This window comes from Lonchura striata, chromosome 6 (genome assembly GCF_046129695.1).
Source record: "Lonchura striata isolate bLonStr1 chromosome 6, bLonStr1.mat, whole genome shotgun sequence".
Taxonomy (NCBI): domain Eukaryota; kingdom Metazoa; phylum Chordata; class Aves; order Passeriformes; family Estrildidae; genus Lonchura; species Lonchura striata.
In genome coordinates, this window is record NC_134608.1 from 27,106,205 (window position 1) to 27,131,993 (window position 25,789).

The window sequence follows — 25,789 nt, forward strand, 5'->3', positions numbered from 1 at the left end:
CTTCCCTGTCTATCCTCACACTACTGATACTGGGGGAGCCTCAGAATTCACCATTGTATCAAAAACCTTGATAGTTAAGAAATAATTTTTCTGATTAATCTGGGTGAACTGCCTGTTTCAGGATATTCTCTTCTATATTGTAGAATGTGTAGAATTAGGCATAAGCATTTTTAAGGTTATCTTATGGGTATTTGAGAGTCGGGACTGGAATGTCAACTTCAAAAAATATAAATCGGCTGTGGGTTTTATGCATATTATTTAGAACAGACTTTTATTTCAATATAAATGAATTAAGTAGTCCAAATGCTTCTTTTTTTTTTTCCTTATACTGTATATAATGAATGCTCTTCTTTTACTGCACTGCTATGGTTTTAAAATCATTTATGTGTGAAAGAAGAAATATTTAAAATGTCATTTGGTATTTTAATTTTTTTTTTGAGTGTTGATATAGTTTAATTTTAGCGGTTTCTGAGTTTTCTGTTTCTTTTGCTCTTGTAAGTTTTCCTTAAAAGTAAGAGAATAAAATGTAAATAGGGGAAGAAGTTACCAAAGTTCTCTGCCTGTTGAAGTGATTTTGCAATAATGTTGAAACTGCTACTTTTTATTGGCTCTGTACTATACTGAAGTGTGTGATCTGGTACCGTGGTGTCTAGTGAACTGACATGGTAGATCATTACCATCTCCCATTTATTATCCACCCTTTTTATTCCTCACAACCATACTCTTGTTCCTGCCACTGTCAGGGCTTACTGGACTCCTCTAATTCTCTGCAAGTGCAAGCTGCTCTTTGAACCTGCTGAAGAAGGTTGTTAGTTTTCTGCTGTTGCAGTGAGTTACAGCATATAGGGCAGTGTCTGATGAGCACTGGAGGTGGAACTGCATAACTGGAAATATGGGAGAAGCAGAGAAAGGTATACAGTCTTCAGTGGAGAACTTCTCAGTGATTGTCTCATGTGCCTGCATTTCAAGGTGGCTTTAAATGAGCTTTGTAAGAAACAGATGATATCTTGAAACGTATTTTTAAAATCTTTCCAAATGACAGTTCAAGTAGCCAAAATTGTCATGTGCTGAGAGAGTATAACTAAAATAATAATGGATAATATTTTACGGTTCTATGTGCTGAGAGGGTATAAATGAATTAATAATGGATAATATTTTATAGCTCCTTTTTAGCTTATTTTTTAAAGGAATTGCTTCTTGTTGAAATATAAGGTGTACTGTGTGACAGAAGGGCTGTTAAACTCTTTTTTTCAGGAACAAATCTTGAAAATATTTTCAGTGCATACCTGATCTAGAATACGGATGTATTTTTCTGTTGGTAAGAAATACAGCCTCTAGATTTTACAATATTCTTTTCCTTTACTAAGTAAAGAACAGCATTTCCATGTTTTTGGATGCTGTGCACATGTTATTTAAAGATCTTGGAATTGTTAATTTCTATTAGTTATATGTTGACAAAACTCTAAAGAAAATTTTTCATCTGTGAAACTTGGCAACTTCGAGATGGACTTTTAAAACAGTCAGTTTCTTGGAGAATGAAATGGGATGCTTTTCACAGCTTCATTAGAGTAACTTTAAATATTAAATATTACTCCACTTTTATGTAAGAAATTATTGACTTTTGTGATGTAAGCTAAGAAAAAGCCCATCATTTTAGTGAAGTACATCTGGTGATTGAAAGCTGTGTATGGTGAGGACTGGCAAAACTGTGAAACAAGACCACATTAGAAGTATTGACATGAATGCTCTGCAGCATCTTGAAAACCACAACACCGTTTCTGTACTGCTTTCTTAGGGAATTAAGGGCAATACACAATCTTACTTGGCAAAGAAAGCAGAATGTTGAATAGAAAAAAATGTATTGAAATGTTGGATTCAGAATTTTGCACTTCATTTTGTAAGAGTTACTTGCATACGTGTTCTGAAGGAAATTAGATAGCTGATGATAAAAGTAATAATTTGCTTTTGTACAAGAGTAGTGGATATTGGAATTGGTGTTTCAGTTCAGCTCCAAACTGCAAGCAGGCACATGTGCAGGGTGATGCATTTCATAATGTTCTTGCAGAGTTCTAGCAGCATCACAGCAGATTTTGGGGTAGGCAGCTGATTAACAGGTAGTGCTGCCAAATAATTGATGTTTCTTTACTTCTTCCCAGATTTACATATTACATCCAATTAAATTATTTTGAAAGTTATTCATATGTTAACATTACAAAAGTCAGTGGCGTATTCATCTTCTGGTGATAATGAGTCACCGACACTGCTAGTCACTTGGCATGAAGAATGGCTAACATTTTACCAGCAACAAAAGCCACAAACTTGAACTACAGAAACTTAATGAATGAGGAGAAATGGTTCTGTTAAATAATTTAATTGGAGTAAAACAGCAAAACTGTTGTGATTATAAGTGTTCGTCCCAAATTGTAGTTAAACTGTGCACTATTAAATCCACTTGAACCGGAGTTTGAAGAATGCATTTAATATAAACTTAATTGAAATTATGGGCTTTGTTTTGTCTTTTAAATTACCTGTAACAGTTTAAATGTATGTAGAGACTCTTAGTTGCAATCTTACATTATTAATGTAGCTCTTTTCTGCTTAGGTGTTTCAATTTATAATTTTTTCACCTCATGTAATTGTTTCACTTTTTTGTGAAATAAAACTAGAACTCTTCTGGTTTAGCTTTCTGTTGCTGTCTGTCAGAGTAAAAGTACTTAGCTTAGCAATTAATTACAATGAAAATTTGTAGATTAAAGCACTTGTATAACAAAGAAGACCTGCTTAAAACTTTTCTTTACACAGCAGATTAAATAGGCCTTATTAATGCTCAGAAGGAGAAAACATCTTCCTGTTTGGCTCTTCTGTAAGTTACCTCTGTATATTTGGCATTTTCAGATTTGGTAAGCAAGAAATTATCAGGAGTTATCAGCCCATTTGACAAATACAAACAAATTGTACAAAGGGTCATGTGTTAGGGTTCTAATGTGTAAAACAGAAATCCTTTAATTTTATTTTTTATATCAAATATGTTTAATTCACACGGAATCTTTTTCTTTTCAAAGTATCTTTTCACTAGGGAAGAAGTGTATATCTTTATATTGTATTTGCTAGCAAGTATAAGAAGAAATTCTAGTGAACCAAAGACTGTTGATGTGAGCTAGTGAGACTGTTAATGTGGAACAGTTTAGCTTTACCTGTACCTGCTTAAAACTACATTCTCCTGTCTTTACCAGTATTGCAAAACATCAGTAAATCATAATTAGATATACAGACAAAAAGAAAATTCCTATATTCCTATAGGGATAGAAACCCAAAGTGCTGGTTTTCAGGAATATATTTACAATCTGGGCTGCCCTTACAAAGCATCTTTGTAATTCAGACAGTAAAGTGCACTTTAACAGATCTGACAATTATGGAAAAACTATCAGACTGAGACAGCAGCTCTGTTGGTATCAAGATGGTTTCATGTTTTGTGTCCTAAAGATTTGCTCATTTTTTTTATTTTAAGGAAAAAATAAAGTTAGATATTTGTTACTCTTTTGTGCTGGAGTGCAGCAGTGAGTAAATTCGAACAAGTATTGCTGTCAATAATAGACTACAGTTTTCAGAATTTTAAACCATGCAAAGGGTAAGTCCTTAGAGAATTACTGGTTTGCACTAATGCAGACGTCTCTCCCAAGTGAAATTTTGTAACCTTTATAGTGGCAAGTCTCATGAGATTCCTACTAAGCTTTTTTTCTTTTAATGAAGGCAAGAGGGTATGGCAACAGTGAAATACCAGCACTGGAGTAATTTACTCTGTGGCCTCCAATATAGTGGGATCTTCAGCATCCTAAAGAGTGGTTTTCTGATATGGAAATAGGGGTGTACTCTGTATTTTTCAGGGAGTAATCTTGTTACAACATAATGTTTAGAATTATTCCTGATTTTTAGGGCTGTTTTGTTGTTGTTGGTTTTGGTTTTCTCTCTTTTTAATTACAAGAATTTTAAAGTACTAATGTCTTTCTGGTTGCTTTTTGTAAAATGGGAATTTTGGCCTTGTTGTCACTGGTGTTGTGGAGATTAATTAACCTTGTCTAGTTATTTTGAGCATCTTAATGGTTGCAAAGGTCAGAAGGGAAGATTAAGTCTAAATCGACATCCTCTCTTCTGTCATGGCCCTTATATTTTATATGGTAATTATTTGATTTAGCATCTTGTTTCATACAAGCATAATGTGTAGCTAATGCTTCTGAGAGGGCATCTTAACTATTTTTACTCTCTCTTTTGCAATTAAATCTGCCTAAGTTATCTTTGTTGTTGAAATTTACTTGCTCTTTTCCATAAGAATTGGCCAGTCTGATGAATTCTCTAGACAGCAGTCAGTTCACCTTTTCCTATATAGATTAGAAGCAAGTAGCATTCTTAATGTAAACGTACCTGCACTCAAGGATTTCATCAGCTCTTGATCTTCCTCCCTTTTTCTAGTTCTTCAGTTCGCAAGTTCTTCAGAAATACTTTCCAGTGTTGCCTTCATCCATGCTGTTTATAGTAGTGCCTTTGACTTGCTGCTAACAGTTAAACGTGCCAAGTTGAGTTAGATGTTTCCAAAACTTTGTACAGGAAGTGTGGTTTTAGTTACCTGTCTTCAGAGTTGCTTTCAAGGATATGAGTGCTTGTGGCTTAGATATGGCTTGGTGTATTACTTAGACTAAGGTCTGTAATTTGGCATTTGTGTGTGTTAAAACACATTTTGTTTAAATGAGCCTGTGCCTCTAGGTATTCCAAACAACTCATCACAATGTCACTATTTACTAGTCTGGCATTTATTTTTTTTTCTAGTGGTATCATCAAGTATTCTTTATTTTCTTCAGATATTTGTGTGTGATATTAAACTGAAATGATTCTGAGATTAAACTGAAATGATTCTTGCAACTACTGTGCATAAGATGGGTGCAGGATGTTAAGGCATCGGGTTAATGACCTTTTGAAAGTGTCAGCTCCTAACAGATTGGATGAGAGAGACTAACAGAAGATGTTACAGGAATGTGACATTGCAGGGTTCCTTTCTTGCATGACTAGTGGTCAAGTGATTTTTAATATTGGCCTCTTAAGAAGAAGCATAGATGGCACAGATGGTAAGTAGATTGCTAATAGGGAAGTTTTCTTGTGTAAGTCAGTTCTTTTTTTGAGCACCTGGGAATCCAAAATAAACTAGTAGTTATATGTGCATATTTAGGCACACATACAAAATCATACTTTTTGTTTAAATTGCTTATTTCCTTTTGAAATGTTGACCGATGTAGTATGTACTCAAAGCATTATCTGTTTGCACAATTGAGGTTGCTACTAGTAGAAATCATAGGCAGAAAGACCTGTAGTTTCACATTCTTTAATTTATTCAACTATTGTGGACTAAGAGTCTGTAAAATGCTTGTAATGAGATTGGAGAACAAACATGTGGAATTATTACCCTGAGGTATTGCATAGCTGTTATAAGATGCTGAAAAATGCAAAAGGCAGCCTCTGTAAATTCAGGAATAAAGCAAATGGTAATGATTTAGAAATACAGAAATTACCTGTTCTGTGGAGGCTGTTTCCTCATATGGATTTTTCTTATTTTTCATTTTACACAACTGATATTTATTGAATGTGTAGTCGAATACTAAATGTCCATTACTAAGTGTCTTCCGTGTCTAATAATGAACTCTCAGAAGAGGGTTCAGCTCTGTCATTTATTTAGCTAAAAGAAAGTTTGAAAGTTTTTTTAAATAACAAATTCTATTTCTAAATTATTTCTTGTAATTACTAAAAAAGCGGAGTTTTTACTGGAATGAATACAGGATGGAATTGTTAATTCTCCAGTTTAGTTTTATTGGCCTGGGCTGTGATTGCAATTAAGAGTAGGGATTCAGAGTCATGCAAGTTTTAATGTTTTGTATTTCTGGAAATAGTTCCTAAATTGCCAGTTAATTTTTTGCCTTTTCCATGTACATTTAAAATATATGGTGTTACATACAGTTATAAATGAGTGGTGTTTTCTGGACTTCATTTGTGTTGTAATAGTGTTACATGAAACCAGTGCAAAATGTGTTTTGGTAATGAATCCAGAAGAATACATACAGGCAGTGCAGGTGTGTGGGTTCTCTTGTGGATGGTCTGGATTACTCTGCTGTTGGTTTTGGTTCATATGTGAAAACAGAACAGTCTTTTAGTGAAAGAACAATGGAGGGAAATTCTGAGATCTCTTCCCATAGAAAGAATTACAGAAAGGAAAAAGAATGATTAATCAAAAATTATTTGAAACTACTTTTGCTTTAAGAAAAATCAATTATACAGGATATCCTTTAAAGTTTCAAAGTTGTGTGACGTGTTGTTGTAAATGTTTATCTGGTATAATTTTTATTCAAAAACTGTTACTAATGAGAGTTAACTTCAGTATTTCAGTTTTTATTTAAAATTATTATATACTAAGTAGTGTAGGCACATAATTCCATATTTTCCCACTTCTAACTGGTCTCAGCAGATGGTATGCATTAAAGATCCAGCTATTGCTGGCAGGCAGCTGAGCTTGGTTTTCTGCCACAAGTCACATGTCTTGGACCAGGCAGCTTTGCTGAAGGCTTTGTCACATGCCAGGGGCTCCACATCAACTGAATCCAGTGGTTACTTTGGAATTGAGTAACACACCCTAATGCTAGCAGTAGTTGTTAACTGTTTTTGGAATGAACTGAACTGGTCTTTTTTCCTTCTTTAAGTTTTCTTTTTAAGCATGGCAGTAGTGTAGTCTTCACTATTATTGTTTTTGTTTTAGCTAAGGATTATAAGTGCATTAAAATATGAAATGCAATTACAGAAATGAGTTTACAGTGCCTATTTTTACTTCCTTGGTATCTTTTTACATTGGCAAGCTGCAAAATCAGCTGAGTCACTTCATTAGAGTTTAAGGGATTAGCCCTGGCAGGAGTTTACTGCTGTAGCTATTTAAGAATTTTGTATCTGTATGGATATTTCTGTTCCTAAAGAGGTGGGTGTGTGTGTAAATGTTCAGAAGTGTGTCAGCATATGGAGTTATGCTGATTATAGTGCTGTAAATTCTGTAGTAATATAATTATACTCACAAATTTCTTAGCCTTTCCTGACATCAAGATGATTATGATATTTAGAAAATATTTTTAGATCAAGTATATTTTTTGTAGAATGCATATTAAAGAATTTGTGTGCTACACTCTTTGCAACCTAATAACTCATTTTAACACTGAAAGTATGACTATATTTATTTAAGTATGAATTATACAGAATCAGCACTTTTTAATGTGGTTTATTTCTCAATGTCAGTACAGGAAACAGAATGCTCTAGTACCCCAGTCTTAATAGATCATAATATAGATGGGAAATATTGATAAGGAATATTACCTATTTTGGACAAACTTATCTTTCAGCAAGATCTTGGAAACATGGTGGGTGAGCTGCAAGACTTAAAGTAATTAGCAAGAGCTCTAGTGTGGGTTGTAGAGTAACCTCATTAACGTGAAGTCCTCTTTCACTAAGGAGTAACACAGAGTGACCTCATTAATTCACTAAGTAGTCCCTAATCACTCTTCTAAAATACACATTTGAAGCACTTTAGGAAGTGCCCAATGCGGTATGAATACAGCTCCCTAGAAATAAAAATCTAAAAAGATTTTTCTTTCATTTTCGTGTTTATTAGAAGGACTTAAATAGAAACCTGAACTTCAGAGGTACCTATTTGCCATTATTTTCTGATTTGAAGGAGTAAACATTATTAGAGAATAGCTTTTCCTGTATTAAAGAAAACTCACCATCATGTTACCAGTTTCACTGCAAATAGGTAACTGTGAATAGTGATTCTTCACCTACAACTTTAGGAATTTTTCTGTCATAGTTTCTTTTTTTCTGAGATTTTCTGAGATATATTGCTTTTAGTTAATATATGGTCTGGATAAAAGCAACATGTGTACCTGATTTTGATACTGGAATGGTTTAGAAATTATGCATTTTGCTTTTTTTTTCCCTTGATGGGTGTTGATGCTTGCAGTAATGGCAGGTTTATTGGTGTATTTTTCTCTTGGAAATCAAACGCATCATTTGTCAGTAGATGGAAGTGTACTAAAAACCGACCATTGGTTGCTCTCATGTCACATCAGTTCATTCAGTGTTGTAGCTTTGATCTCAATTTCCCTTATGTCCCAGGAAATTTTGACAGCCTTGTTTTTCTCATGTAGACTGCTTTCTAGAGATGCGTCCAGTGTTCAGCCTGTGTTTGTGTTACGGAAACTCCTGGAATGTTTTGTTGTACTACCTGTCAAGATATGTTTTAGTTCTGACCATAGCCTTAGTTGGAACAGAAATAAAATCTATGTTACTAGAGGGCCCTAATATTTGAAGCAGTTTTAGGTCCTTTTGTTCTGTTTTGGCCTGCCTAAGAAAGCCAGTAAGGATTTACCTTGGAATTATGGTGTAATAGTGATACATACATAACATCATTTGTCTGATTCACTCTTTGATTCCTGCTGATGGTGACTGTATTTGCTTACTTGGTGCTTCCTTAAAAAGAGGGACTGGTCCTGAGAAGGTACTGTGCTTGTCCTGTTTGCTAGAATTGCTTCTAAGTAAGCAGAGGTTTTCTCTTCTCTCTGCTGCCTTTGCTTATGCTTTAGTGCCTTTGCTTGGAATTGGATTGAGTGAAGACTTAAGGGCTACTCTGAAAACCAATTTTCACAGTTTTGAGGTATAAAGACCATCCACTGAATAAAAGCAACACTTTCCTTCTCTTTTTATTGGTCAAATGCCTGCACAGAGAAGTCCCCAGTGGAGCTGCCTCAACAGAAGGGAGAGGTGTACTTTGGGCATTTGCTATATGGCTCTGATGGTGTTGTACCTCATCTCTCATTGTGTGGGTTCCCACCTACCCCTGTTAGTTCTTTCTCTGGCACTGCTCACACAGGCACGTTCTTCTCCCTGAGACAATGTAGAGCTGATGCTTATGGTTTCAAGCACAGAAGACCCATGCCATTGCTTAGTGCAGATTTGAGGATTAAAGGGTGATCAGTATAAAGCTGACCTGTGTCCTTTTGTTTGTATGCAGTTATTGATAGAGAACATCATAAAGCATAAAGATTGAAGTCCTTCAGAATGACAGCTAGGCAATTTTAGGCTGTAATTGTTTAGCCACCCATTTGAGAAGATCATGGCTGGAACACCATATGTGTTCATATATCCTTCTTGCCTGCTATCACAGGCTGAACCATTGATCAAGACTGTGTGTGAATGGCACTAGGTACTCTTGTTTTCAGGAACTTTGCACACTGGTGAGGCCTGAGGGAACTTCAACAAGCCAAAAAAATCTGTTTTTATCTGTATGGTCTGTCTGTGTGTGTTTATGAGTGTAATCTGTAGATCTCCAGAGGAGACTCTACAACCTTTCTGTTTGTAATCGCCAAGTCACTCTCCTTGAAAAATCATTGCAGTCCCAAGTTACTAGAAAATTTTGAAAAGGAAATATTGAACCCATCTATAAAGGTGGAAAGGAAGACCCTGAAAACTACTGCCCAGTCAGCCTCACCTCTGTGCCTGGGAAAGTCATGGAACAGATCCTCCTAGAAGCTGTGCTAAGGCACATGGAGGATAGGGAGGTGGTTTGGGGCAGCCAGCATGGCTCCACCCAGGGCAAGCCCTGCCTGGCCAACCCTATGGCCTTTTGTGATGGGGTGACTCTGTCAGTGGACATGGGAAGGGCTACAGATGTCATTTATCTGGACTTCTGTAAAGCCTTTGACAGGCTTCTTCCTACCGTCATTCTTTCTAAATTGGAGAGAGAAGGATTTGCTGGGTGGACTGCTAGATAGATTAGAATTTGGTTGAATAGTCACATCCAGAGGGTGGTCAATAGCTCAGAGTTCTGATGGACATCAATGACAAGTGGTGTCCCTCAACAATCTGTTTTGGAACCAGTGTTATTTAATATCTCTGATAATGACAGAGAGATTGAGTGCACCATCAGCAGGTTTGCAGATGACACCGAGCTAAGTGGTGTGATTGGCACACCTGAAGGGTTGGATACCCTTCAGGGGAATTAACAAGATTGAGAAGTGTGCACATGGGATTCTCATGAGTTTTAACAGCTGGTGCTGCACTTGGGTTGGGGCAATCTCCCAGTATTGGCACAGCCTGGGGATGAACAGATGGAGAGCAGCCCTGCCCAGAAAGACTTGGGGGCGCTGTGGCTGAGAGGCTGGACATGACCCAGCGAGCCAAATGTGTCCTGGGCTGAATCCAAAGCAGCGTGGGCAGCAGGGCCAGGGAGGGGATTCTGCCCCTCTGCTCTGCTCTGCTGAGAGCCCACCTGCAGGGCTGCATCAGCTCTGGGGGGCCAGCACAGGAAGGACATGGAGTGAGTTCAGAGGAGGGCCATTGAAGATTAGAGAGATGGAGTACCTCTCCTATGAGGAAAGGCTGAGAAAATTGAGATTGTTCTGCCTGGAGAAGAGAAGGCTTTGAGTTGACCTAATTATGGTCTTCTAGTAGCTGAAGGGTACCTACAAGAAAGCTGGAGAGGGACTTCTTACAAGAGCATGTGGTGACAGGACAAGGTTACTGTAGTGGGTTGACCCTGGCTGGATGCCAGGCACCCAGCAAAGCCACTCTGTTGTTCCCCTCTGGAATTGGACAAAAGATAGAGAATATGATGAAGGGTTCATGGGTGGGAGAGAGATCACTCATTAGATAGTCATAGGAAAACCAAAGTTGAATTGGGGATATTAACTGAATTTATTACTAACAAAATCAAAGTAGAATAATGAGAAGTAAAATAAATCTTAAAAACATCTTCTCCCCTACCCTTTCTTCCTTCCCAATCTCTACTTCCTCCCCCATCAGTAGTGATGGGAGATGAGGAATGGGGTTACAGGCAGTTCATCATTCATTGTTCCGGCTGTTGCTCAGGAAGAGGAGTCGTTCCCCTGCTCCAATGTGGGGTTCCTCCAGGAACTTCTCCAGCATGGGTCCATCCCATGGGCAACAGTTCTCCACAAACTGCTGCAATGTGGGTCACTCTTCCGTGGGGTGCAGTCCTTTAGTCACAGCTAGCTCCAGCATGGGTTTCCTCTGGGTTGGCAGCCTTCTCTTGGGCATCCATCTGCTCCAGTTTGGGTCTCCTCCATGGGCTGCAGGGGAATCTGATTCAGCACTTCCTGCTCCTTCTCCACCTTGGTATCTGCAGATCTGTTCTTCTCAGGTATTCTCACCCTGCTCTTCTCTGGCTACAGTTACATCTGTGCAGTGACCTTTTTTTGTCTTAAATATGTTATCACAGAGGTGTTGCCACCCTTCCTGATTGACTCAAGCCTTGGTGAGCAGCAGGTCCATACTGGAGCCACCTGACATTGGCTCTGCAGGACATGGGAGCTTCTGGCAGCTTCTCACAGAAGTCACCCTTATCGCTCCCTCTGCTGCCAAAACCTGGTCAAACAAACACAATAGAGTTGCCCAGAGAAGCTGTGGATGCCCCATCCTTGGAAGTATTCAAGGCAAGGTTGGGTAGAGCTCTGAGCAATCTGGTCTAGTGAGAGTTGTCCCTGCCCATGATGTCCCTTTCAACCCATGCCATTCTATAATTCTGTGATGAAGCCTGTTTTTCTTATGGGGAGACTGGAAATCACTCCTCCAAGTCAGAAAACAAAGGTACTGACAGGGAGTGGAGATTGTTCTGTACCTGCTAATTGAAAAAGTGGTCTCTGATGAGTGTAGCTAGAGGTTCTGGCAAAAAGGTCATTTTAAAACACCCTGAACCCTTACATTTGGGCTAGAGAGCTGTCCTGTTTTAAGGACAGCATTGCTAATACAGTGCACTGGCATTTGTGTGCTGACAAAGAATTCAGCATAAGTAATATGCTTTTAGTAACTTAGTAATTTACTGTTTCTACTGGGTAATTGTCTGTGGTTGATAGGTGATGGAATTTTAATTCATTAATTTCATTAAAAAATACAGCTGAGTTTCTTTTGTGTTGTGCTTCTTTGTAAGCTGTTACATCACAGAAAAAAATGTAGGGTTTAGATTTGCTAAGTATGGCTTTTAACTTTCTGCAGCTCTGTGGTCATCTAAGAAAAATGGTGTACTACTCTTGCTAGTATTAAAATAGACAGTGGAATTCACTACCTTCCACTTGGTGATATGTGTGTGGGTTTGGTTTGTTTGGGACTTTTTAAGATTGGATTTTTTTCTTGCAATATAGTTTGAAGAACCTTGTTCATAGCACTGTTTTAGTGATCTGCCTGGTATTGCATAAAATTCAGTATAAAAGATCCAACACCAAAACCTTGAATACCTTTTCCATTTAAAATTTTATGTACTGAAATGCTTCTTGCATCATCATGGTGGTCATCTAATAATGAGTACAAATTTCATACCTTCCCCCCCCCCCCCCCCCCCCGACAGTGGATAATTTCTAAAATACAAAGTAACTGTATAAACCCTTCTTAAAGATGTAGAGTTAAATAACAGATTTCTTAAGAACAACAGACACTATAGGCTGGATTAGGCCAATATAAGTTTTACATGTGTGGTTGAGCTTTATTCAGCCTTTATTCAACTTCACTTATTAATTTGTCATTAAATATTGTTTGGTAATATATGTATTTGTCAGGCAGCATTACTTGTTACTTCACACAGCATGGTAAGATCTTGAAGGAAACTATTAGCATTTTGCTGTCCCAGGGTTTGGTGTCTTTGTGTGAGTCATTGCATACCAGATGGGATACTGAATGACCTCTTGAGTCTTCAGAATGATTCATCAACAAGTACATCACCTGTCTTCCAGACTAAAAAACATGTTGTTACTCTTTCTTTTTTGGATTTAGAAAAATATCTTTTTCAAAACCAAAACCCTATTAGAAGGAAAAGTTGCAGAAGGAATATTTGCTTCCTGTAGATTTAGTCTGGTCTCTTACATCTAGGGTTGAGGTATCCAGCTATTTTGGCTACTGTTACAGCATATATCCCCTTCATTTAATTCCCCACAATCACTTTGGAAGTGTTTTACCACTGTGGTGAACCATCATAATGCTAAGTTCTGCGAAATATGCTGCTGGAAGATAAATTGACTTAAAATATGTCCATGTCTTAGAACTTTTGATCTAAATCAGTCTTATCCACAGTTGTTCTAGTAATGAAAAGTATTATTTCAGTTTATATTCTGTAATGTCAGAGGAATAGGAGGACCATTGCAGCTTGCTTTTTTTATATTGAAGTTTTGGGGGTAGTCTTCACCATTCTTGCATATGAAAATGAAGCTAACAATAAAGAGGAGAGTCAGAGCCTACTGAGACTTGGATATGGAGAGAAAATGCAATAGACGCAAGCTACATTAATTAAATATGTTCTCAGTGTGATTAAGGGGAAATAATGAGGCAGGGGGTAGGGGAGGAGACTGAAATAAGATAGAAAGACAAGGGAAATAACATAGGGAAGAAGGACCACTCAAAATCAAATTGTGTTTAGTCTTTGTATATAAAATTTCATGATTAAGTAGCTATTAATCATCTTGAACCTGAAGCACTTTTAAGAAAACATGCATTCTGTTTGGCGATGTGAGGTTAATTCATAGGAGAAAATCCCAACAAGATAGATTTTTCCCCTGTATGACTGAAAAATTTCAAGAGTATATTTTTCTGTTGGCTTCTTAATGCAAAGTATTTTCAGATTACCTCTTTGAACTTTCATGCATGTATGAGATGTAGTGTTCTAAATGAATGTTCTGAACCAACTATAAACTAGTTGAGCAAATGATGTGTACATGGAAAGACAATGTGGAAGTGTATTATATTGCTTCATGTACAGAAGTGTGCACAATATAGTAATAGATTGTGTTTTTTTTCCTGCAGATGCCCTCCTCGAACTTTTTTGCCAGCGCTGTGCAAAATTTTTCTTGATGAAAGTGCTCCAGACAATGTACTGGAAGTAACAGCTCGTGCCATAACTTATTACCTGGATGTATCAGCTGAATGCACCCGTAGGATTGTGGGAGTGGATGGAGCTATCAAAGCACTTTGTAATCGTTTAGTAGTTGTTGAACTTAACAACAGAACGAGCAGAGATTTAGCTGAGCAATGTGTGAAGGTAAGTATACTTAAGAACCTCTTGTTTTTAAGAAGGAGTTGGATAATTTGCTATTTCCAAAGAGCCTTCTCATATTCCAGTCCTTTTTCTTTATTAAAATATGATGCAAAAATATAGACTATGACAAAAGTGTACATGCTGACACTGCTGCTTATCCTTGCTGTCAGTCTGGTATTCTTCACAGCTCAATTTTCTTAAAAAAATGTATGGAAAAGGAAGCAAAAAATATTAGAAGAAATTTCTTGATGTATGACTAGAATGCTAATGGAATGCCAAGGGCTACTTTTATGCTACGAAAGAAGTGAGGAATTGTTCCAGATACTGATAGATTATCTGGTGTAAAAAAATTGTCTACTACCTCTTCAATAGCACTAGGTATAGGTCCCCTGCACCCTTGTGAAGTTTTTAGAGAAATTTAGAGGACCCTTACAGTCTCTTATTTAAAGCATAACTCATGGCCATGTGGTAGCATATAGTTGGAGTTCTTGATTACCATGGCATCAGAATTTATGCATGTGGTTCCTATATACTATTTCTAGTCGACTCAGAAGTGCATCACTGGGGTAATGGTGCTCTTACAAGTTTCAAAATTCTCAGTTGTGTGTTTCTCCCAGGATGAGAGTTTATTCATGAACACCTGTTATGACTATGCCTTTGGAGGATGCTCTTGTATTGGCTCTCATATTTTTGAAGAAAGCTTTAACTACTAATAGAGTACTGGAGGTTTTGGCTCCTTCTGGGTGTTGAGGAAGAAAGTTTTTGGTTTTTTTCCCTATTGTTTCGTTTTATTAACCAGTTCTGTAGATGGATATAAGTATCTGACTGTGGATATAAATAACTGACTTTATGTGTGTACTTTATTCAAATTAAATTTTTTTTTGGCATAGGTGTTAGAATTAATCTGTACCCGTGAGTCAGGAGCTGTGTTTGAAGCTGGAGGGTTGAACTGTGTTCTGACATTCATTCGTGACAGTGGACACCTTGTTCATAAAGATACTTTGCATTCAGCTATGGCTGTAGTATCCAGACTCTGTGGCAAAATGGAGCCTCAGGATTCTTCATTAGAGATCTGTGTGGAATCACTGTCTAGTTTATTAAAACATGAAGACCATCAGGTAATGTAATAGTTGGCTCAATGTGCTGTGAATTTAACTTTCAGTATGTATAATAAAGGAATAACTGAGTAACTTTTTACAGCCTCCCTAACTGTATGTTTACATAGAAGTTGTTATATTTGGATATTATGATAGTTTCCTTTATAGTTGTAATGATAAGAGAATAAACACACTAGTTAGTGTTTGACTCCAAGTGCTGGTGTTTGAATGTAGTCTTATTTAACCTCTGAAAACTGTATTGAAAAATATCCTGTAACTTTTTTCAGTGCATTTTGAAGCAGTTTCTGAAATAATTATTGTTCTATGACTGTACCTCAATCACTGTAAAATTGAGCATAAGTAGAGCATAACAAAAATGAATTTGGTTTTTGTTTCTTTTACCAAACTAAGAGAAGCAATAAAACCCTCTATTGTCAATGCTAAAGTATTACACTGGAAGCCAGCTTAAGTGATACTAGTAGAAATGCTACTCCACTTCTCTTTTGCAGTTTTACTAACCTGAGATGAAGCAGTCCTTGTAAAATCTAAAAAATGAATCCCAGAGGAATTATCTTTTTACTAGTAGAATCCTTTTGTGCATGTCATACTATTGCTCTGGAATAACCATTTAGCCAAATTATTGCTGTAGCCTGGCCAGGCTTTCTGTGTCCCCATTTCACTCTGTCTTCTGTCCTTATTCCTTTCTCTGCATGCACAGATCCAGCCTTCAGTCTGGTTTATTAAGCACAGAATATTTGGGAAACTAAATCTCTCTGCCTGTGAGATGATTTTTTAAAATATATCTTTAGATCTTAAAAATTTTCAGGGGGCTGTCATACACTAGCCATTTCAGAACAAGCTATCATGTTTTTAGCCATTAAATAATTTTATTACTATACTAATCATCTGATGCAACGAAGTGTTGAAATTCAGACCATTAAGTCTGAATTTTAACAGTTCTCCAATTTATAAGGTGTTGGAAAAAAGCAGTTGCTGGCGCTGTTGTAGATGTGAATGTGAGTTCAAATTAACTTAATTGTTCAGCAGTTAAGCTTAAAGATAAGCATGCTTAAGATGGGACCCAGATCATAGAAAATGTATCTGTACTGGTATCCTTAAGAAATGTGTTACACATGAAACAAGTCTCAGTATTACAGTGGATGTTGGATGTGTATTATGGATTTGTCTAGTAATGTCCCTTTTCAAGTTTGTTGCTCCCTATCTTGTCCTTTTACACTGCTGGATTTGGTCACTTTTTGTATGGGCTGCCACTTAGTAACACCACTTGATGGATGAGTTCAGGCCAGATGAATGTGGCCCCAAGAGCAGCTTATCTATAATTTTTGGGTTTTTAGCTTTTGTGTTACACTTGCAGTTTGGGAGAAGAAATGTAAATACTTTCTAAGTACTCATTCACTTTGTAAATACATTCCAAGTACTTTTTTGCTGATGCCGCTAATGCAGTGTTTTTAACATCCTGATCTGAAAGATGTGACACTTCTAGTGTATAGATAGAGAGGTGTTAAAGGCAAAACTTTTTTATTTTCAGTATCAACATGAAAAGATGTTGGATCCTTTCCTGGGCAGTTAGCCAGCACTATTTTTTGCTGGGTTGTTAAGAGGATCACCAGCAAGCCTTCTTTCCACAGTGTCACTGGGGTTTTTTGTGTGCAGTTGGTTGGATTTTTTTTCTCCCTTTAGTGACAAACCTAAATTTGGAAGTTTGTATTTTATTATCACAAAAATTCTTGCATGTCCCAATGTCAAGTGCTCAGTGGATAATCTGTGTTATCCAAGAGCAAAATTTCCTTTTCCCAGTTTGTCCTATTTTTAGGTTTGGTCCTATTGAAAACTTTATTGTATTTAAGAGAAATACATGGACCTTTAAATATAACTTGAATGATCAAGCTTCATGCAAAAATCCAGTTCTTGTATGTGTCCTGTATTCTTGTGAATATCCCCATAGCACCTTAATTGATTTTTCTTGCACATCTTCCTTAGGTTTCAGATGGAGCTTTGAGATGCTTTGCTTCATTAGCTGACAGATTCACACGGCGTGGAGTTGACCCAGCCCCATTAGCTAAACATGGATTAACTGAGGAGTTGTTATCTCGCATGGCAGCTGCTGGTGGGACAGCCTCAGGACCATCTTCAGCTTGCAAACCTGGAAGGAGTAGCACTGGAGCACCATCTACAGCTGCAGACTCTAAATTAAGTAATCAGGTGTCAACTATTGTAAGCCTGTTGTCAACCCTGTGTAGAGGCTCTCCAGTAGTAACACATGTAAGAAATCCTTTTATGCCATAGCTTTTTGTTTTCATGGAGATTTTCTCTTTATATACTTCAATATATGCAAGATTTATGTTGCTATTTTATAGATAGATATACATATTTATAGATATTGTTTTTTTAATATATATATATATACACATATGTACACATAAGTTGCTTTTAAAGAGGGGGAAAAAGGAAACATTTCATATGGAAATGAAACCCAGTTCTGATAGTATTTTCTAAAGCCCTGTATATTTTTTATTGTTCAGACTTTTAATTATTTCCAGGATCTCCTAAGATCTGAGCTTCCAGATTCTATAGAAAGCGCGTTGCAGGGTGACGAGAGATGTGTACTGGATACCATGCGGTTAGTAGATCTTCTTTTGGTGCTGCTGTTCGAAGGCAGAAAAGCCCTGCCAAAATCTAGTGCTGGATCTACAGGCAGAATCCCAGGATTGCGAAGACTAGATAGTTCTGGGGAACGTTCTCATCGGCAACTGATCGATTGCATCCGCAGTAAGGATACTGATGCGCTGATAGATGCAATTGATACAGGAGGTAAGCAAAAATACTCTGAAAGAGAAAATGAGATGCTTGCTTTATCGTCTATTTTTATAATCTGAGTTTTCATAACAAGTGCTGAGGTAGTTAATTGAAAATCGTTATGTACAAGTTGATTTACTTTGTTAAATACTCAGCAGGTCTTGTTAGTAATAATACCTATACCACCTTTTTTTTATTGCAATTAAGAGCATAAATGCTTCTCCAGAATTACTGAGGATACTTTTTTTAAGACCTTTTTATTTAAAGAATACTGTTGAACTTTAGTTTATGGTTGTGGGAACTTTAACTGTTTCATTTCATTTTATCTTTCAGCTTTTGAAGTAAATTTTATGGATGATGTAGGACAAACTCTTTTAAACTGGGCCTCAGCTTTTGGAACTCAGGAAATGGTAAATTCGATTTATAGACCCTTAAGAAGTTGCATTATTTATGTGAAGGAAGATAAAAAAAAATTTTCCTTTTTCTTATCTAACAGGTAGAATTCCTCTGTGAAAGGGGTGCTGATGTTAACAGAGGTCAGAGGTCATCCTCATTACATTATGCAGCATGTTTTGGAAGACCTCAGGTAGCAAAGGTATGATTTTAAGCTGACCCTTAAAAAGCATTACCTGCTGACTTTTCATCTTGTTCTACTCAAAATATCTTCAATATGATATGCTGGACACATGCTCTTAAATATTTACATGTTCTTTACAGTATTTATCAAAACAGATTTTTCGTTATAGGGTAGTAGGGCAGTAATGAATAAAAATAATTTATATTAGCTCTACAGATATAAAAAGCACAGAAAACTTTCAAGCATGAGAACACTGTCAGAGTGATGTATGAAAATCACATTTACTACTTTAGAAGAAGAAATGAGATATTTTTAATACATAAAATATTTATTCTCAGACTCTCTTACGACATGGTGCAAATCCTGATTTGAGAGATGAAGATGGGAAAACTCCTCTGGACAAAGCTCGGGAAAGGGGGCACAGTGAAGTAGTAGCTATTCTTCAGTCTCCGGGTGAGTGCAATATTTAAGTCCATAACACTTGCTATAGTAGAAATGCTGATATGTGTTAAGTTCTGCAGTTATAAGAATTCTACTCTATTAAGGTTAGTAAAAAAAAAATTGTGACCCGCCTTCCTTAACCCATAAAGTATGCATAAAAACCTTACTATTTTAACATGTTATGTTGGGGGAATTACCAGCAAAATAACTGAGTGGGCATAAACAATGCCAGTTGTCCTGCTCTTCAGCTGTGGGATCGGGCTAGACTGGGATTTTGTAGTGGATTCATAGCTTGTCAGCCTTGGTAGCTCCTCTGATATCCTTTCCTTCTGCATAGGAACAGCACTTTTATTTGTTCCTGAGAATTCTGGTGCCACAGGTGATACTTGCTATTAAATTCTTCTATTCAAGAAATCATGCATTTTATAAACTTTTGTAAATTTTATATATTTAGGAATGCATGTTCATGATCAGGTACTTGGATGTTAGTAAAGAAAACTCGAATGTTTTGAAGGGGTTTTTGTTTGGTTTGTTGTCTTTTGCAATTGAATGTGAAAAAAAATTTCCAGGGGATTGGATGTGTCCTGTCAACAAAGGAGATGAGAAGAAAAAGAAAGATGCAAACAAGGATGAGGAAGAATGCAATGAACCCAAAGGAGATCCAGAAATGGCACCCATATACTTGAAAAGACTATTGCCTGTGTTTGCACAAACATTTCAACAAACTATGTTGCCTTCAATAAGGTAATGTTATCATGAGAGACAATTTCTTAATACGCACTTAAAAAAGCCAAAGTAAATCTGTAAGTTTAATGCTAGTGACCATATATATTTGAATAGGATTGGTTGTTTGGAGAGTGTTGCATGAGTGATTTTTACTTAGTACTTTAAGCAGCATTTTTTCTTTTCTGGTGAAGTGATGTGTTGTAAAAAGCCTGGTTAATCATGGGAGAGCGGAGCATACTCTTGACTGTAGCAACATGATGAAAGAATGCTGTGTTCATACAGTATGTTGTATACACTGTGCATCAGGATTTGGTTACAGTTGTTTGTAGCCACTGTAATGAAGGCTGTAATTTAGTAGAGGAAAACTAATAAAATAATATCAAGATGTATTCATTGGAAAATCAGCAAGACTAGAAAAATCTATTTTAGAAGGTTTTAGAAGACTTACTTAACAGTGTATTAACTGGAGATGATCCTTCTAATTCTGTTGAATTACAGAAATGTAGTCTTATTTATTACTTAAAAGACATCTGATCATACCCTCTTAGCCATTTATACTACCAATATGACATTTATTTCAATCTCTTATTTATACAAGGTAAGAAAGGCCTCTAGTGGAGACAGACTCCACATGAACTGATTACAGAAAGTTTAAACTAGGTCATTTAAAATAAAAGAAATAAGAACCTATGTTAGCAGTCTATGCATGATAAATTTTTGTTACAGATTGTGCGAAGAAGTAGTTGGTTCTCTACTTGAAAGTTATCTTAATGAATCAGACTTTTGGAAGTTGGTCAAAAAAATTCATCTATAACCCTACAGGAGTGATTTTCTTTCATATTAATTATGGTTCTTAGTGTGGGAAGCTGCATGATCTAATAGTATGCTTAGAGTTAAAAGTTAAAGGGATCTCGAAACATGGGAAATGTATGACTAAAATGAAAGGCTGAATACCTCTGAGGGTGACAAAGTGTGTGGAAGTGAATTGCCAGCACTAGAAGTGGATAAAGACATGACATGGAATAGGTTTACTTAGTAAAGGGTTGAGGGGAAAAGTGTTTGTTAGACTGATAATGCTGTAGAATCAAAAAATACCACAGGTACATAATTCTTAAAGGTAATCCAGGACTTAGTAAGAGTAACTAATACAAGAACTGAAACAGATTGAATTTCTTGTGTTTTGAAAGCATGCGTAAATAGAGTCTTATCTTGAACCTTTTGGTTGCTTTGATTATTGCTTGCTTTCTCACTGTAAGAATCTTTTGGTTTTTTATGATCTTTTACAGAAAAGCAAGTCTTGCGCTCATTAGAAAAATGATACATTTTTGTTCTGAGGCGCTGCTGAAAGAGGTTTGTGACTCTGATGCTGGCCACAACCTGCCCACAATACTGGTTGAGATAACAGCCACAGTGCTTGATCAAGAGGTAGGAAGAATGAAAATATTATCCTTATGAAACTAGTACAAAAAAGAGAGTTATACTAATATTGATTCCATGTATTTGTTAATAACTAACCCTAAAACTTTTATAGTATTCATCTGTGACCACATGTGCAGTTCAGTGTGTAAAGTAACAATATCTCCTTTGTTATTTTCTTTTCATCCCAATGTATTACAGGATGATGATGATGGCCATTTGTTAGCCTTGCAAATCATAAGGGATTTAGTGGATAAAGGTGGTGATCTTTTTCTAGACCAACTGGCTAGACTTGGTGTAATTAGTAAAGTGTCAACTTTGGCGGGGCCATCATCTGATGATGAAAATGAAGAGGAGTCTAAACCTGAGAAGGTAAGTGTGTGGAATTGATTTATTTGCTTTATTTGTTACTGTAAAACCGACACATCTAGTAAAATGTTCATTGTTACAAAAATGGCCAGGGCAAGGGAGTTAGGATATTAAATTAATGCTTATTTTATACCACTTGTTTTAATAGTTTTCTTCTCTGCCTTCATTTTCTGTTAGCATATTATTATCTGCTGAGTTTTCCTATTCATACTTCCTTGTGGTCAAGTTATTTGGTACTTGGTTTTGCCTAGTGTTTGGAAAGTGACTGGTGAACAAAATGAATTCTTCCTAAAGTATTTGTGTCAGAAGTGTATCTCTTTTGATGTCCATGCATTAAATAGTTTGAGATGTTTTAAATATTACCAAATATGTTAAATATATAGAAAGGAAGATAGTTTTCTGCTTAATGAAAGCTGTAAGTGCATATTGAAGTTATCAGTTTCCAAGTCTTATTGCCAGTCAAATGAACTGAATGGATAACAGACTTCTGTTACCAATCCAATTAAATTTATAGCTAAATCTTAAGTGTGTAGTTAAACTTTTTTACTGTGGGATTTGGGTTGTCTGGAGTTTCTTGGAGTGCTGCTGGCTTTGAATTTTAGTGGTTAGATATTAAAAGTCATATGGACATGGTCCTAGATAACCAGTCATATGTAGCCCTGCCTGAACAGGGGTTTGGACTAGATGGCCTCCAGAAGTTTCTTCCAACCCACAACCATTTTGTGATTTTTTTCCCACAGTTCAAATTTTGAACAGGATGGATGTTGCAGGCAGTAGGCCATTGCTATTGTTGAGTAGATAAAGCTGTATGTGAAAGGAAACTTCTCAGAAGTATCTTCTTCTATTAAAGAATACTTTTAAGGATATGTTTTAAAGGCAGAAGTAGTATAGTTGCTACAATTTTGGTTTGAATAATTCTTCTCTCCTAAAGAGAGAAATTCTCCTCCTTTAAAAATGTCTGGTTTTTGTGTGTTGGGGTATTTTTGCTTGTTGGGGCATGTTTTCCTCTTTTTTAAATGGATTGGGGATTTTTTTGCTTCTTGTTGTTGCTTAATACAAAATTATTACAGGAGGATGAACCACAGGATGATGCTAAAGAACTGCAGCAGGGTAAACCATACCATTGGAGAGACTGGTCAATCATTAGGGGAAGGGACTGCCTGTATATCTGGAGTGATGCTGCAGCCCTGGAGTTATCTAATGGCAGTAATGGATGGTTCAGATTTATCTTGGATGGAAAGCTGGCCACAATGTATTCCAGTGGGAGCCCTGAAGGAGGATCCGACAGTTCAGGTAGACTTTTTGTGATTCCAGTCCAGGTTAAGTTTTGAGACTGTTGCATTTGTTTATATAATTTGATTTGAGCTATTTTGTTTTGCAGGAATTGGCTTACTAAATAGTAAAGGATGTAAACAGGTGGAAGGTGGTCAGTTAATTGTGATGCATTTTATCAGATAGCATGTGGCCATAACTTGACTTTCTTGGTGAATTGTGTTTAAGTAAACATCTTGCCAGCAAAAGTGTATTAACTTTTTGTTTTAATTCTTCTCCATGCATACTTAATTTTTTCACCCCAGTCATTAAAAGCACTTTGTAGTGGCCATCCCAGGAAAAGCAGGTTGAAATAGTTATTTGTTGTTTGCTTCTAGCTAGCAGAATGAATTTGCATGTGTTTGAAGACAAAGTAATGGAAAGTTTCTCATCGAGATTGGGAAACAAATTACAGTGTCTTAATTGTTTGTTGGAGAGAGGAACAGACCTTATGCACTGGCAATGCACAGCTAGTTCTGATTTTCTGTAAAGAATACACAACTTGTTCTGGATGCGGAAACAACCCTGCTTTTATTGTTTCATCTTTTTTTTGCAGCAGCAGTTTATGCATTTATGAACCTGCAGGCATAAAATGCTTTGCAGTATTATGATGTTTTCAATGAGCCATTGAGTGAAATAACAGAACATATTATGATTCAGGATGGAAATGAAGTGCTAATGACTTCATGCATCAAGTTTGGGGCAAGAAGATATACAATGTTTCTGATCATAATGCAGCTGAAAACCACTTAGATTTACTGGGTTTTTTTGGTCAGAAAATGTCTTTGCATTCTTTTTAATAAGATACTTGTTTATCATACAATACAGTACATGAAGATTGTTTCTTAAATTCTCATAGAATTCTTGAATTCTCATTTGGCATTTCCTATATACCAATTTTTTTGGTTTTTGCTTCTGAATGGTCAAGGCAAGGGGAGGAGACTATTTCTGTGTAAGATGAGTGGAATGGTGACAGCTCAGATGAATTTGGAGTGAAGAGAACTTAGAGGAAGTCAGATTGAGCATTTAAGGTGTTACTTCAAATCCGTTTTTCAAAAAAGATAGAATAAATCCAAAGTTTTTTAACAAGATACCTAGTCTGAATATCATGAGGGAAAGAAGCTAAATGAGGGATTAAATGGGACTTCTTGAAATATGTAGTCAAATACACATCTACTAAGATTGCTGATGTTGCAGTGTAATTTGCCTGAACTTTAACCATGAGCTCTAAGCATGTGCAACAGCCTTTATTACTTAAAAAAATTAATATTTGTTAACTAAAATGACTACAGTAGAGTATAGACTCAGAATGGTATCTTTAAGTCCTGAACTGTACTATATGTTCTGCTGTCCTAAATCATTACTGATCAATCTCATGGTATACTTTTTAGTAACTTCACAGCTGGCAAGACTATAGAGGGTTGAGTAGTGAAATTTGTTAGTGTGTATTGCATGATGAAAGTTGGGGTGGATTGTCAAGTATATATACTGTGAACATTTTGGAAGGTCTGTACTCACCCCTCTCCACATTAACTCTGTACTTGTTTTGTTTGAATTTTTTGAAAAGAAATTCAATGCAAAAATTGAAATTTAATGGTAATTCTGAAGCTTTAAGTCTCAAAATTTTGTCCAAGGGAATCTGAAATTATTCCCAACCATGTAGAAATATAGTACTTTCAGTGCAATGTGCTATATAATAAATTTATTAAAATGTAATTACAAAAATCTGAAAACGTTGATTAACAGAATTTTCATCTTGCACATCAAATCTCAATTATTTTTATGAGCCCTATCTATATATACTATGAAATTTAAGCAATAAAGAATGTTATGCTTCTAGTGTGTATTTATTTTTGCATTATTTTATATTATTTAAAAAGGCATATTTTAAAAGCCTAGAGCTTGTCATTGCAACAAAAGGCATGCAGCAATGATTTTTAATGAGGTGTTTCCATTTTTACTTTAAATGGAATTTTTGAAAAGTTATGTACTCAGCATTTTAATTATTAAAATACAAATAAATATATAATTTAATGAAAACTAGTATTTTTTGGAATAATTTTTACAATTTCTTATTTCTGAAAACTCACTTTTGAGAATAGTTCATGCTCACCATTCTGAGACCCATTTTTCAAAGACTAAAAATTTATACTGAAATTCTTTTATATCCCTGTTATAATTGCAATGATGAATTAATACATCTGAATTGCATCTCTCGGAAAGAGTTGCACTGTTGCATTGCAGCTTTGATGCGATCAATAAATCACTGTTGAAATATAGAAATATACTACACTGAAACTTAGGACACTTTAAGACCCTTAATTTCAAAGTTAATTTTGCATTGAATGTACTCAGTTGTTTTCCTCTTGAAAAAAAAATTATACATAATGATGGAAGCAGTTGTTGGAGAAAACCAAATTTGTTTCTTTTTAAATAGAAAGTAGGAGTGAGTTCCTTGAGAAGTTGCAAAGGGCTCGAAGCCAAGTAAAGCCATCTACCACAAGCCAGCCAATTTTATCAACACCAGGGCCAACTAAACTTACTGTAGGAAACTGGTCACTGACCTGTTTAAAAGAAGGAGAAATTGCTATTCATAATTCTGATGGTCAGCAAGCTACAATACTGAAAGAAGACCTGCCAGGCTTTGTGTTTGAATCCAACAGAGGAACAAAGCATTCGTTTACAGCTGAAACTTCCTTGGGTAAGTATGTAGGTATGTGTTATGTGCAGGTAGGAACAAGTGTATATGAGATAGTTTTATTTATTGCTTTTCATAGCTATGATAAAATGCAACTTTTCTAAAATACATGTTGCAGGGTCAGAATTTGTGACTGGCTGGACAGGTAAAAGAGGAAGAAAACTGAAATCTAAACTGGAGAAGACAAAACAAAAGGTTAGTGATCTGTAAATTTTATATTGTGA

General features: G+C 36.2%; 2 protein-coding genes across 11 annotated transcripts in view; one reads left to right on the plus strand and one right to left on the minus strand.

Annotated features, from left to right (window-relative positions):
- NUBPL (NUBP iron-sulfur cluster assembly factor, mitochondrial) overlaps window positions 1-25,789 on the minus strand; it is a 284,585-nt gene that overhangs the window by 193,945 nt on the left and 64,851 nt on the right. The gene's annotated exons all lie outside the window — the stretch shown is intronic.
- The window catches only part of HECTD1 (HECT domain E3 ubiquitin protein ligase 1), a 60,810-nt gene that overhangs the window by 3,609 nt on the left and 31,412 nt on the right, over window positions 1-25,789 (plus strand). For 4 of the 10 annotated variants that reach the window (XM_021539338.2, XM_077784048.1, XM_077784047.1 and 1 more), the window contains exons 3-15: window positions 13,882-14,116; window positions 15,004-15,231; window positions 17,212-17,493; window positions 17,772-18,042; window positions 18,361-18,437; window positions 18,524-18,622; window positions 18,943-19,057; window positions 19,615-19,789; window positions 21,058-21,196; window positions 21,389-21,559; window positions 22,627-22,849; window positions 25,305-25,568; window positions 25,684-25,760. In XM_021539338.2, coding sequence (XP_021395013.2) covers window positions 13,882-14,116; window positions 15,004-15,231; window positions 17,212-17,493; window positions 17,772-18,042; window positions 18,361-18,437; window positions 18,524-18,622; window positions 18,943-19,057; window positions 19,615-19,789; window positions 21,058-21,196; window positions 21,389-21,559; window positions 22,627-22,849; window positions 25,305-25,568; window positions 25,684-25,760 — 2,356 coding nt within the window. Of the gene's footprint in view, window positions 1-13,881; window positions 14,117-15,003; window positions 15,232-17,211; window positions 17,494-17,753; window positions 18,043-18,360; window positions 18,438-18,523; window positions 18,623-18,942; window positions 19,058-19,614; window positions 19,790-21,057; window positions 21,197-21,388; window positions 21,560-22,626; window positions 22,850-25,304; window positions 25,581-25,683; window positions 25,761-25,789 lie in introns of all 10 variants that reach the window. The other 6 variants (XM_021539332.2, XM_021539340.2, XM_021539339.2 and 3 more) reach the window with 3 other exon arrangements.